The following is a 15,255-nucleotide window of genomic DNA, read 5'->3' on the forward strand; positions in this document are numbered from 1 at the left end:
GAGTTTGAGGGACATTCTGACCAGGTTGTGGAGGGGAGTAAATGGGACCGTCACCGCAGACAATACATGGGTGTACTTACGTAGTTTAAGAACAATCTACATTAGACATTTTTAAGCTCAGGTAGGCGGTACGGCAAGCAGTGTTAGGGATGTGACCATGATCGATGCAGTGCTAGAGTGGAGGCAGAGAGAATTAGGGAAAGAAGGAGGTTAGAGGCAAGTGGAATATTTTACAAGGAAGCCAGGTGCGAAGTAGGTTAAGAGGGTAACTTGTAGACGAGGAAGTATACTTTCAATGTGGCTCTGAAAAAATTGGTGTGGACTGTTTATCAGAGTTCAGGCACATGTTGCCAATATGTACTTCCATAGCTCAAAAATATAGAACATAGCCGAAGACCTCTGAACATAGATATTGGTCAATAGAAAAAAAACCTGTTTTAAAATGTTGAAGTGCCTTAATAGCGAACAGCATTATCAATAAATCAATATTATCCTAAAAATCTATAATAGCACAAATCACTTCTTCAAAATGTGTAGTCACCAACAGTAGGAGGACATCTAATTTGATGAATTGCATTTCTGCTATCTCTGAGTTTTCCTGTGAGGCACTGATGCAGAGCGTTCGTTGGTGGAATGTTGTTTCTACTCAAAATGTGTTCTGGTGTTGCATCTTCTCCGGGACCATTTAGAATACTGAACTCAAGAGACATTGTGGGGTTGACTTATAATAGGGTACATGGGCCAATATGTCAAATTTTCCTTGAAGGTTTTTGTGCTCCCCCCAAGTTCTTCAGTGATTGGTCAGTGTATTTGCTGTGATTGTCTTCTTTCAATGCTGTGTCCTTTAACATCTGGGCACATCATACTCACATTTTAAGGTGAGATACAGAACTAAGTAAACTGGATTGAAAAAGGTCATATAAGCTCATTAAAGCGCTGCCCTCCAGATATACAGTTTGCCGATTCAGTCTAGAGCCGAAGCTTTAATAGCCCGATTACTAACATTTCAATTGGATGGGTTCCCTTTCACATTCAAAACTGGTTCTAGATGTCAGGTGATCACACCTCCAATCAAGTAAAGCATAAAGCAACTCTATTGGAGCCAACCACCAGTTGGACAATGACGGGAGAAAGCAAATACCAAAACGCACAAACATCTTTTAATAGGTTGGGTCCTTAAGTTCTTAATTTATTTAGCCCTTTAGATAAAAAATAGCGAGTGAAAATGTGGAAGCGGAAGAGCTCCGTGTGTGAAATTTGATAGGAAACTTCTGTCGGACTTCTGCTTAATTGCATCACACCAAAATTCCCAGATAATCCAAATTCTGCAAATGTACATGGTAAAAACATGTTTTCAGAAGCCCTAAGACAAACAGTACCATCGCTGAAAATGGTTGGTGATCGATCAACAAAAGAGTGGCCTTGTATGGAGGTCCCTGAAATCATGAAAACATTGGTAGTCCTTCCTAGACTAGGGGCCGCATTCTGAGTGCGGCTGTAAGGGAAAAACGGCACTGATAAGGATGCCGGTGCCATAAACCCATTACCGCCGCATTCCCAGGTCCTTTAGTAGGAGCCGTTAAAGGACCAGGGAGCTAATAACAGGCCCGTTCCTCCAAGGTTAGAATGACCCGGTAAGTCCCCATTCAGGGAACCCGGACCCGAGTTTGGAGGCAGCCATGCCGCAAATAGCGGCATGGCTGCCTCCAAACACGTAATGAGGCCCTAGATCAAATATTGTCAAGGCGCCTGCTCCAGGCCCTGTTATTTTGTTCCAGCCATATCACATTTCCAGGTGACAATTGCCCCCGGCAACCTGTGGGATTCTCCCCATTCCTGGTGATGGCACATAGGAGATTCTCAATGCAGGTTAGATTTTATTGTGCAAAGCTCCATGCATATACGAGGGTTGGCTCTTGTAGTGACTCACAATTAAAGCTTGTCCACACATATTATAACCGCGCACAGAACCCGGGACGAGGCTTCCAGAGGCTGTGTTTCACTGAGAAGGGCACACCACTCTGAGCTACTTTCTCAATCTCTGCTGCTCCACACTCTTGATAATCTAACAGGTTCCCCAAATAAAGGTCAGGATTTCTACTTTACTGCTCACAGTCAAACCGAGTCCAATAAAAGTGTCACTATTCTCTTTAGTGGCGTGTTCCATGATACAGGCACAGACATGGCCCTGCTCAGTCGAGATACACACGTCTCCTCACTGGATGAAGATCAAATCACGTCATTGGAGGTCTGGAGAGGCTAGAAATGGCTACTACACAAGACATGAGCAGAGGTGTGCAATTCCTAAACCTCTGAAGGTGCCAAACAGTACTTCAGCTTTAATGGGGTTTGATATATGGGAAAGAGTATAAAATTCAGTTAAAAGATGTCGCCTTATTCTCAGATCAGGCGGCACAGTGGATTGGTCTTTCTTGAGTGAAAGACAATGCAGAACAGCCAGTGAAGAAGCTGAGGCCAAACCAGTATCGCTAGTATATGGCATGCATCAGGGGGCATGTGTTTCTCCGTCACTGAATAACATGTTTATGGTTCCCTTCTTCGACCCCCCAGTGCAGAATGGCATTACTTTTCCAAACTATGCTGATGACACCCAATGTGTCATCCCTTTAACCAGGTCACATAGCATGGATGAAAGTAACATCAGCAAGGCCTATGACCTCATCCACACTTGGATGGTACAAAATGGCCTTGTTCTCAATAATGATAAAACCGAACTCATGGTGGTCGGTCCTGAAAACAAGCTGGCTAAGTTGGGTCCTCTGTTTAACAGCTTCATCATAGCCAATTGCAAGCTAAGGGTGCAAAAGAAAGTGAAAACTCTAGGTATAATATTTGACCAGAATCTAAACATGAAGTCACAAGTGAGTAATTTGGTATCTGCATCAACTTACTACATATAACTACTTACCCACCTGCATCCATTTATCTCGCAAAACAATGCAGAGACGATAGAGAGAGCCATAATAGGTTCAAAAATGATTTACTTCTGTAGTCTCCTTATTAGCATTCCACAATCCGAAAAAAAAAACCTTCTGCAGGTCTTTCAGAATGGTGCAGTCAGGGTGATTAAGGGCCTCAAATGGAGAGACCACGTGTAGGAGGCCAGGCAGAGTCTGCATTGGCTGCCAGCGAAGGCAAGAGTCCAATTCAGAATGCTCTTGATTACCTATAAATGTTTTTTTGGGTCGTGTGCCAGCCAACCTGAGGGAGAGTATAGTGGAGAAACAGAACGCGAGGTCTCTTAGATCAAATAACACCTATCAATTGAAAACACCCCGCTGTAAAACCAGTAAAGCTCTCAAGGGAGCCTTTAGTATAGCAGCCCAATAGCATGCAACTCGCTCCCAATGGACGTAAGAGAGGTTAAATCCACTGACATTTTCAAGAAGAAATTGAAAACGCTATTATTCTGCTAATTCCTGGTTAAGCCTGCTCGTCCCATTATTTGCCGTTCTGAGGACTAACTGTTACCTCCATTATATTGTTCTTGTGTCCAGTCTGTTACATGTGTGCCCTAAGACTTCGGGTATCTGCTTGCGCGGTATAAGTTGGAAAGTAAAGTAAAGTATTCATGGTAGATTCCAATTGTTTGGCCCAGTTCAGACCACAACTAATCCTGTACCAGACCAGCTTAACGAAGGGAAAATGGTAAGAATGTATTATTGCATATTGCAAAGGGATAGGGTAAAGAAGAGAGGGTTAGAAGGGAGGGTTCAGACCATAAGACTGATACATCCTTTCTATCAGTAATACCCCCACACAAAAACAAGCAATAGCCCTGAACATCAAGAAGAAGACAAGGAGACATTATGGAAGGTAGTAGGTCGACCCAAATGTCTGGTAAGACTCCTTTTAAAACTTCCACCTCTTGGTCAAATGGTTGCTGTTCAGAAAAACTTAAGAAATGAAAGAAGTTGCTGATGGAGTCAATGAAACTTACGAGTAAAGCCACGATATCTTCCAGTTTCCATTCTGCAACAGCTGTTGACTCCTAGAAGTTGGACCTAGACCACAGTATGACAGTCGCATTCTTCAAGAAGAGCAGGCTTGGCGGTGACATTTGGTAGATCGATGGCAGAAACTTTGTGCTCGTCTACTTTGACAGCAATAAGGGAATTTACCTTCCAGTTCCTATGTTCATGTTCCAGGACGGATTGTTTTTATTTTACAAAGGTAAAATCACCATGGGCTAGAGCCACCCTCATGAATCGGGAAAGACATCGGTCAAATATCCACGAGCTAGAGTCACCCTGAGATGCATGAATCTGGAGAAACATTGGTCAAATCACTGTGGGCCATAGCCACCCTCAGATGCATGAATCAGGAAATATATTGGTCAAATCTCCATGCACTAGAGCCACTCTCAGACGTATTAATTGGAAAGACATTGGTCAAATCACCACGGGCAATAGCCAAACTCAGGTACATGAATCAGGAAAGACATTAATCAAATCACTGTGGGCTATAGCCACGCTCAGATGCATGAATCGGGAAAGACATTGGTTGAATCACGGTGTACTATAGCCACCCTCAGATGCATGAATCAGGAAAGACATTGGTCAAATCGCTCCGTGCTATAGCCACCCTCTGACACATGAATCAGGAAAGACATCGGTCAAATCACCATGGGCAATGGCCAACCTCAGACGCATGAATCAGGAAAGACATTGGTCAAATCACTGTGTGCTATATCCGCCCTCAGATGCATTAATCAGGAAAGACATTAGTCAAATCACCATGGGCTATAGTCACACTCAGATGCATGAATCGGGAAAGACAGTGGTCAAATCACTGTTTGCTATAGCCACCCTCAGATGCATGAATGAGGAAAGACATTGGCCAAATCACCATGGGCTATAGCCACACTCAGATGCATGAATCGGGACAGACAGTGGACAAATCACTGTTTGCTATAGCCAAACTCTAACGCATGAATCAGGAAAAACATTGCTCAAATCACTGTTTGCTTTAGCCACCCTCTAACGCATGACTGAGGAAAGACATTGGTCAAATCACTGTGTGCTATAGCCACCCTCAGACGCATGAATCAGGAAAGACATTGGTCAAATCACCATGGGCTATAGCAACTCTCATACACATTAATCAGTAGAGACATTGGTCAATCACCATGGACTATAGCCACACTCAGATGCATGAATTGGGAAATACAGTGGTCAAATCACTGTTTGCTATAGCCACCCTCAGACGCATGAATCAGGAAAGACATTGGTCAATCACCATGGGCTATAGCCACACTCAGATGCATGAATCGGGAAAGACAGTGGTCAAATCACTGTTTGCTATAGCCACCCTCTGAGGCATGAATCAGGAAAGACATTGGTCAAATCACTGTGTGCTATAGCCACCCTCAGATGCATGAATGAGGAAAGACATTGGCCAAATCACCATGGGCTATAGCCACACTCAGATGCATGAATCGGGAAAGACAGTGGACAAATCACTGTTTGCTATAGCCAACCTCTAACGCATGACTCAGGAAAAACATTGCTCAAATCACTGTTTGCTATAGCCACCCTCTAACGCATGACTGAGGAAAGACATTGGTCAAATCACTGTGTGCTATAGCCACCCTCAGACGCATGAATTAGGAAAGACATTGGTCAAATCACCATGGGCTTCAGCCACACTCAGATGCATGAATCGGGAAAGACAGTGGTCAAATCACTGTTTGTTATAGCCACCCTCAGACGCATGAATCAGGAAAGACATTGGTCAAATCACCATGGGCTATAGCCACACTCAGATGCATGAATCGGGAAAGACATCGGTCAAATCGCTGTGTGCTATAGCCACCCTCTGACATATGAATCAGGAAAGACATTGGTCAAATCACTGTGTGCTATATCCACCCTCAGATGCATTAATCAGGAAAGACATTAGTCAAATCACCATGGGCTATAGTCACACTCAGATGCATGAATGGGGAAAGACAGTGGTCAAATCACTATTTGCTATAGCCACTCTCTGACGCATGAATCTGGAAAGAAATTGGTAAAGTCGCCATGGGCTATAGCCACGCTGAGATGCATGAATCGGGAAAGACAGTGGTCAAATCACTGTTGGTCAAATCACTGTTTGCTGTAGCCACCCTCTGACGCATGAATCAGGAAAGACATTGGTCAAATCACTGTGTGCTATAGCCACCCTCAGATGCATGAATGAGGAAAGACATTAGCCAAATCACCATGGGCTATAGCCACACTCAGATGCATGAATCGGGAAAGACAGTGGACAAATCACTGTTTTCTATAGCCAACCTCTAACGCATGACTCAGGAAAAACATTGCTCAAATCACTGTTTGCTATAGCCACCCTCTAACGCATGAATCAGGAAAGACATTGGTCAAATCACCATGGGCTATAGCCACGCTGAGATGCATGAATCGGGAAAGACAGTGGTCAAATCACTGTTTGCTATAGCCAAACTCTAACGCATGAATCAGGAAAAACATTGCTCAAATCACTGTTTGCTATAGCCACCCTCTAACGCATGACTGAGGAAAGACATTGGTCAAATCACTGTGTGCTATAGCCACCCTCAGACGCATGAATCAGGAAAGACATTGGTCAAATCACCATGGGCTATAGCAACTCTCATACACATTAATCAGTAGAGACATTGGTCAATCACCATGGACTATAGCCACACTCAGATGCATGAATTGGGAAATACAGTGGTCAAATCACTGTTTGCTATAGCCACCCTCAGACGCATGAATCAGGAAAGACATTGGTCAATCACCATGGGCTATAGCCACACTCAGATGCATGAATCGGGAAAGACAGTGGTCAAATCACTGTTTGCTATAGCCACCCTCTGAGGCATGAATCAGGAAAGACATTGGTCAAATCACTGTGTGCTATAGCCACCCTCAGATGCATGAATGAGGAAAGACATTGGCCAAATCACCATGGGCTATAGCCACACTCAGATGCATGAATCAGGAAAGACAGTGGACAAATCACTGTTTGCTATAGCCAACCTCTAACGCATGACTCAGGAAAAACATTGCTCAAATCACTGTTTGCTATAGCCACCCTCTAACGCATGACTGAGGAAAGACATTGGTCAAATCACTGTGTGCTATAGCCACCCTCAGACGCATGAATTAGGAAAGACATTGGTCAAATCACCATGGGCTTCAGCCACACTCAGATGCATGAATCGGGAAAGACAGTGGTCAAATCACTGTTTGTTATAGCCACCCTCAGACGCATGAATCAGGAAAGACATTGGTCAAATCACCAAGGGCTATAGCCACACTCAGATGCATGAATCGGGAAAGACATCGGTCAAATCGCTGTGTGCTATAGCCACCCTCTGACATATGAATCAGGAAAGACATTGGTCAAATCACTGTGTGCTATATCCACCCTCAGATGCATTAATCAGGAAAGACATTAGTCAAATCACCATGGGCTATAGTCACACTCAGATGCATGAATGGGGAAAGACAGTGGTCAAATCACTATTTGCTATAGCCACTCTCTGACGCATGAATCTGGAAAGAAATTGGTAAAGTCGCCATGGGCTATAGCCACGCTGAGATGCATGAATCGGGAAAGACAGTGGTCAAATCACTGTTGGTCAAATCACTGTTTGCTGTAGCCACCCTCTGACGCATGAATCAGGAAAGACATTGGTCAAATCACTGTGTGCTATAGCCACCCTCAGATGCATGAATGAGGAAAGACATTAGCCAAATCACCATGGGCTATAGCCACACTCAGATGCATGAATCGGGAAAGACAGTGGACAAATCACTGTTTTCTATAGCCAACCTCTAACGCATGACTCAGGAAAAACATTGCTCAAATCACTGTTTGCTATAGCCACCCTCTAACGCATGAATCAGGAAAGACATTGGTCAAATCACCATGGGCTATAGCAACTCTCATACACATTGATCAGGAGAGACATTGGTCAATCACCATGGACTATAGCCACACTCAGATGCATGAATTGGGAAAGACAGTGGTCAAATCAATGTTTGCTATAGCCTCCCTCAGACGCATGAATCAGGAAAGACATTGGTCAAATTACCATGGGCTATAGCCACGCTGAGATGCATGAATCGGGAAAGACAGTGGTCAAATCACTGTTGGTCAAATCAATGTTTGCTATAGCCAACCTCTAACGCATGACTCAGGAAAGACATTACTCAAATCACTGTGTGCTATAGCCACCCTCTGACGCAGGAATCAGGAAAGACATTGGTCAAATCACCATGGGCTATAGCTACTCTCATACACATTAATCAGGAGAGACATTAGTCAATCACCATGGGCTATGGCCACACTCAGATGCATGAATCGGGAAAGACAGTGGTCAAATCACTGTTTGCTATAGCCACCCTCAGACGCATGAATCAGGAAAGACATTGGTCAAATCACTTTGTGCAATAGCCACCCTCAGATGCATGAATGAGGAAATACATTGGCCAAATCACCATGGGCTATAGCCACACTCAGATGAATGAATCGGGAAAGACATTGGTCAAATCGCTGTGTGCTATAGCCACCCTCTGATATATGAATCAGGAAAGACATTGGTCAAATCACTGTGTGCTATAACCACCATCAGACGCATGAATCAGGAAAGACATTGGTCAAATCACCATGTGCTATAGCCATCCTCAGACGTATGAATCAGTAATGACATTGGTCAAATCACTGTGTGCTATAGCGACCCTGAGACACATGAATCAGGAAAGACATTGGTCAAATCACCATGGGCAATGGTCAACCTCAGACGCATGAATCAGGAAAGACATTGGTCAAATCACTGTGTGCTATATCCACCCTCAGATGCATTAATCAGCAAAGACATTAGTCAAATCACCATGGACTATAGTCACACTCAGATGCATGAATCGGGAAAGACAGTGGTCAAATCACTGTTTGCTATGGCCACCCTATGACGCATGAATCAGGAAAGATATTGGTCGAATCACTGTGTGCTATAGCCACCCTGAGATGCATGAATCAGGAAAGACATTAGTCAAATCACCATGGGCTATAGCCACACTCAGATGCATGAATCCGGAACGACAGTGGTGAAATCACTGTTTGCTATAGCCAACCTCTAACGCATGACTCAGGAAAGACATTGCTCAAATCAGTGTTTGCTATAGCCACCCTCTAACGCATGACTGAGGAAAGACATTGGTCAAATCACTGTGTGCTATAGCCACCCTCAGACGCATGAATCAAGAAAGACATTGGTCAAATCACCATGGGCTATAGCTACTCTCATACACAATAATCAGGAGAGACGTTGGTCAATCACCATAGGCTATGGTTGGGAAAGACAGTGGTCAAATCACTGTTTGCTATAGCCACCCTCAGACGCATGAATCAGGAAAGACATTGGTCAAATCACCATGTGCTTTAGCCACACTGAGATGCATGAATTGGGAAAGACAGTGGTCAAATCACTGTTTGCTATAGCCACCCTCAGACGCATGAATCAAGAAAGAAATTGGTCAAATCACTGTGTGCTATGGCCACCCTCAGACACATGAATCAGGAAAGACATTGGTCAAATCACCATGTGTTATAGCCATACTGAGATGCATTAATCAGGAAAGACATTGGTCAAATCGATGTGTGCTATAGCCACCCTCAGACGTGTGAATCAGGAAAGACATTGCTCAAATCACTGTGTGCTATAGCCACCCTGTGACACAATAATCAGGAAAGAAATTGGTCAAATCACCATGGGCTATAGCCACACTCAGATGCATGAATCAGAAAAGCAGTGGTCAAATCACTGTGTGCTATATCCACCCTCAGATGCATTAATCAGGAAAGACATTAGTCAAATCACCATGGACTATAATCACACTCAGATGCATGAATCGGGAAAGACAGTGGTCAAATCACTGTTTGCTATGGCCACCCTCTGACGCATGAATCTGGAAAGAAATTGGTAAAATCACCATGGGCTATAGCCACCCTATGACGCATGAATCAGGAAAGACATTGGTCAAATCACTGTGTGCTATAGCCACCCTGAGATGCATGAATGAGGAAAGACATTGGCCAAATCACCATGGGCTATAGCCACACTCAGATGCATGAATCCGGAAAGACAGTGGTGAAATCACTGTTTGCTATAGCCAACCTCTAACGCATGACTCAGGAAAGACATTGCTCAAATCACTGTTTGCTATTGCCACCCTCTGACGCATGACTGAGGAAAGACATTGGTCAAATCACTGTGTGCTATAGCCACCCTCAGACGCATGAATCAGGAAAGACATTGGTCAGATCACCATGGGCTATAGCTACTCTCATACACAATAATCAGGAGAGACGTTGGTCAATCACCGTAGGCTATGGTTGGGAAAGACAGTGGTCAAATCACTGTTTGCTATAGCCACCCTCAGACGCATGAATCAGGAAAGACATTGGTCAAATCACCATGTGCTTTAGCCACACTGAGATGCATGAATTGGGAAAGACAGTGGTCAAATCACTGTTTGCTATAGCCACCCTCAGACGCATGAATCAAGAAAGAAATTGGTCAAATCACTGTGTGCTATAGCCACTCTCAGATGCATGAATCGGGAAATACATTGCTGAAAACACCATGTGCTATGGCCACCCTCAGACGCATGAATCAGGAAAGACATTGGTCAAATCACCATGTGTTATAGCCACCCTCAGATGCATGAATCAGGAAAGACATTGGTCAAATCACTGTGGGCTATAACCACCCTCAGACGCATGGATCACGAAAACATCGGTCAAATCTCCATGGGCTATAGCTTCTCTCATGCGCATTAATCAGGAAAGACATTGGTCAAATCACCATGGGCTATAGCCACACTCAGATGCATGAATCAGGAAAGACATTGGGCAAATCATGATGGGTTATAGCCATCCTCAGATGCATTAATCAGGAAAGACATTGGTCAAATCGCAATGGGCTATAGCCACTCTCACACACATGAATCAGGAAAGACATTGGGCAAATCATGGTGGGCTATGGCCACCCACGGATGCATGAATCAGGAAAACAGTGGTCAAAACACTGTGTGCTATAGCCACCCTCAGATGCATGAATCAGGAAAGACATTGGTCAAATCAACATGGACTATAGCCATCTTCAGACGCGTAAATCAGGAAAGACATTGGTGAGATCACTGGGGGCTATAGCCACCCTCAGATGAATGAATCAGGAAAGACATTGGCCAAATCACCATGGGCTATAGCCACGCTCAGACGCATGAATCGGCAAAGACAGTGGTCAATCACCATGGGCTATAGCCATCCTCAGACGTATGAATCAGTAATGACATTGGGCAAATCACTGTGTGCTATAGCGACCCTCAGATGCATGAATCAGGGAAGACATTGGTCAAATCACTGTATGCTATATCCACCCTCAGGTGCATTAATCAGGAAAGACATTAGTCAAATCACCATTATATAAATAACCTATCATATCATATCATATCATACCATGGGCTATAGCCACACTCAGATGCATGAATCGGGAAAGAGAGTGGTCAAATCACTGTTTGCTATAGCCACCCTCTGACGCATGAATATGGAAATAAATTGGTCAAATCACTATGGGCTATAGCCACGCTCAGACGCATGAATCGGCAAAGACAGTGGTCAATCACCATGGGCTATAGCCACACTCAGATGCATGAATCGGGAAAGAGAGTGGTCAAATCACTGTTTGCTATAGCCACCCTCAGACGCATGAATCAGGAAAGACATTGGTCAAATCACCATGGGCTATAGCCACACTCAGATGCATGAATCGGGAAAGACAGTGGTCAAATCACTGTTTGCTATAGCCACCCTCAGATGCATGAATGAGGAAAGACATTGGCCAAATCACCATGGGCTATAGCCACACTCAGATGCATGAATCGGGAAAGACAGTGGTCAAATCACTGTTTGCTATAGCCACCCTCTGACGCATGACTCAGGAAAGACATTGCTCAAATCACCATGGGCTATAGGTACTCTCATACACATTAATCAGGAAAGACATTGGTCAATCACCATGGGCTATAGCCACACTTAGATGCATGAATCGGGAAAGACAGTGGTCAAATCACTGTTTGCTATAGCCACCCTCAGACGCATGAATCAGGAAAGACATTGGTCAAATCACCATGGGCTATAGCCACACTCAGATGCATGAATTGGGAAAGACAGTGGTCAATTCACTGTTTGCTATAGCCACCCTCAGACGCATGAATCAGGAAAGACATTGGTCAAATCAATGTGTGCTATAGCCACCCTCAGACGCGTGAATCGGGAAAGACATTGCTCAAATCACTGTTTGCTGTAGCCACCCTGTGACGCATGAATCAGGAACGAAAATTGTCAAATCACCATGGGCTAAAGCCACAATCAGATGCATGAATCAGGAAAGACATTAATGAGGCAAACCTCACCTCAGAAATGTAACCATGGCTGTGAGGAAATTGATTGGAAGTGTAAGAATGGTTTCAGCAGTAATCAGGGGTATGACGTCCAATGTCCCTTATCAGAATGTGAACCTGAAACATTTTTAGGAAATAAAAACAAAACACTCTCACCAACGACTATCTATTTAAAGAACGTTAATAGTACAAGTACATCTTGAAAAATACGACCACTACTCCGAATGAATCCTGAGTGCGGAACATGAGGATTTTCATAATTAATTCTGATCAGCTGAAACTGGACTGTCTTTTATCACAGCGTCAGGTTGGGCAGATACATATGCAAAGTGGACGGGAATATACCCTGCAATGGGCCTGAGGGTGTGTAGAGAGAGCGGCTGAAGAAGGAGATGAGATATTCCGGACTTTCATGTCAAATCTGCTAGAGGGACATTATTCCATTTGAAATTGTTCCAATACATTTTTGGTATACATAGTTGAGGTTACCAACATGTGTGAAACTCTCACCCTTTATCGGTCGTGTAAGGGTTAACACAGAGTCATGCCACACTCACCTTCTCCAAAAGCTGCTGCTCAATTTCCAACATGCTCATAATTGGCAGCTTTCTTAGGAGCTCCAGTCGCAGAATGATCACTGGGGCGTGTCTGACTGTAATGAAGGAAGGAGAGATGAACACATGAGAGGTTGTTTAGCATCTCTAATTTTGCTTCTTCCTCTTAAAATACCCAAAGAAGTTCATATGCAATTATTACATACAAAGCACCAAGATTATATATATGTGGTCCATTAAAGTGTGCAATATGAGCAGTCAGCTTTTTATCTGTACTGGGGGCAATAGAGAAAGGATATTTTTTTGCAAATGTCCATGAAGCAATTTGCATCATATATTGGGGAGGAAGGTTTAGCATTATGTTTTTTTCGTATGGTGTGGCCAAGTCACTTTAGATACTGCTCATCTTGGGAGTAGGGGGTCTCTGGGAGTGAGGGCTGCCCACCCGCTAATCCATCTGCTGCCTGGTAGAGATAAATGGGAATTTCTCCAGAACCCTTCCTTCTGTCCCAGGCCTTTGCGTATCTTAGTGCCAAAAGGACATAGTGCTCAAAACCTTTCTCAAAAATAGGATCCCTTTCCTACTGAATTGTCCCCTGACAGTTTGTTTGAAAGATAATTGCTTTCAGACAGAGATCTGTCCAGTCTGCAGAGCTGTGGGAAAAGAAAACCATACCTTGCTCTGGAGCCACTTGGAAATGGCACAGTCAGGCGGGAGCAGACCTCCCCTTCCACCTGACTATAAGATAGTGGATAGTGGGGGCCATCACAAGGTTGCCATTATCCTGCCGGTATAGATCCTGGCAAACTGAATTATCATTCCCACGGTATTTCCGGGATATTACAGGTGGCGGGAATGCCGGTAATTCACCATTCCATGGACTCATGTCAGGAATTACATGAATTATCTGCACCAGTATTACTGGTGCCAGTAATTCTGGCAGGTTTTAGTGGGGGCCTGATTTACTTCCAGCTGTTGACTGGAGGTAAATCAGGTAAACCCCCTCACCCCCACAAGCAAATCTATAGTTTGTGCCAGTGACACATTTACCAGCACTTTTTCCTGCACTTTTACCACTCCGCCAAACCTATTTGTTGGCAATTATTCATAGGAACACCATAACCAGCATCAGCTGATAAGTATAGAATGGAAAATGCCCGCTGGGGAAACAAAGAAAATAACCAACCACTCTTGCTCAAGATTTATTGTACAATCAAAGTAATTGAGAGCCTCTAAAATAGCTCAGGAGTCTTTAGGAGTTGTCATAGACTGGGCACAAGTTGGAGGACAGGAATGAAGATGGTAAAATGCTGTCCTGGAGAGAGCTGCATCTGTGAGTGCCCGATAGCTGACTTGGACCATTCGCGATCTATTTCAGTGACGGAGAAAGATGGTAACCCAAACTTGGCGATCTACTAACCAGATATTTCAGCAGTGGTTTAGGAGGATAACCGTTGGCTGGGGGTGACAATATCACAGCCTGGAAAAAATGCAAGCAGGGAGGAAGAAATAGATGCTGTTCTGAGTGTTGCTCTGGTTGGTGAATTAATGGTATTCAGTACTGCCAACAAAGGTAAATCGCGGTAAGCCGGCGAGAATGTCTGCTGGTAGGAGTGTGTTAGCATAATTTAGGACTGCCAAGGGAGAAACCCACAGCCAGAGTGTAAAAATACCTAGGTCTGCTAAAGACAATGAGCAAGGGTGAGAAATACTTGATGGTAGGAGTGCCAGTAGGGTGAAATATCCCTAAGACTGAGAGTTTCATGAAGGGGGCAGGGTGCTCTATCCCTAAGACGTAGACTTTCAGGAAGCAAGCAGAGTGCTATCTCCCTAAGGCTGAGAGTTTCATGAAGTGAGCAGGGTGCTGTATCCCTAAGAGTGACAGTTACAAGGAGTGAGCAGGGTGCCGTCACCCTAGAACTGGGACTTTCAGGAAGCGAATACAGTACATTATTCCAAAGACACTTGCAAGGAGTGAGCAGGGTGCTGTATACCTAGGATGTAGACTGTCCAGAAGCAAGAAGTGTGCCATACCCCTATGAGTAAGACTTAGAAGAAGCGAGCAGAGCACTATATCCCTTGAACTAAACTTGCCATGAAGCGAGCAGGATGCTGTATCCCAGGAACTAAGTTTGATTAGTTAAGGACCCATGGGAAGCATAGTACTGCACTTGATCACACCTCTATTATGACCCAATGTATCTTTGATACACGGCAGATGCAGCTGTGCAAGAGTCTCCCCGTT

The 15,255-nt window shown here is 44.1% G+C and overlaps 1 protein-coding gene across 7 annotated transcripts in view; it reads right to left on the minus strand.

Moving 5' to 3' along the window:
• Positions 1-15,255, minus strand: part of LOC138491156 (mucin-2-like) — a 595,603-nt gene that overhangs the window by 16,298 nt on the left and 564,050 nt on the right. For all 7 annotated transcript variants that reach the window (XM_069617519.1, XM_069617516.1, XM_069617520.1 and 4 more), the window contains one exon: positions 13,013-13,107. In XM_069617519.1, the coding sequence (XP_069473620.1) occupies positions 13,013-13,107 (95 nt within the window). The remainder of the gene's footprint in view (positions 1-13,012; positions 13,108-15,255) is intronic.

Source organism: Ambystoma mexicanum, chromosome 10, assembly GCF_040938575.1.
Source record: "Ambystoma mexicanum isolate Mex_15411 chromosome 10, UKY_AmexF1_1, whole genome shotgun sequence".
Taxonomy (NCBI): domain Eukaryota; kingdom Metazoa; phylum Chordata; class Amphibia; order Caudata; family Ambystomatidae; genus Ambystoma; species Ambystoma mexicanum.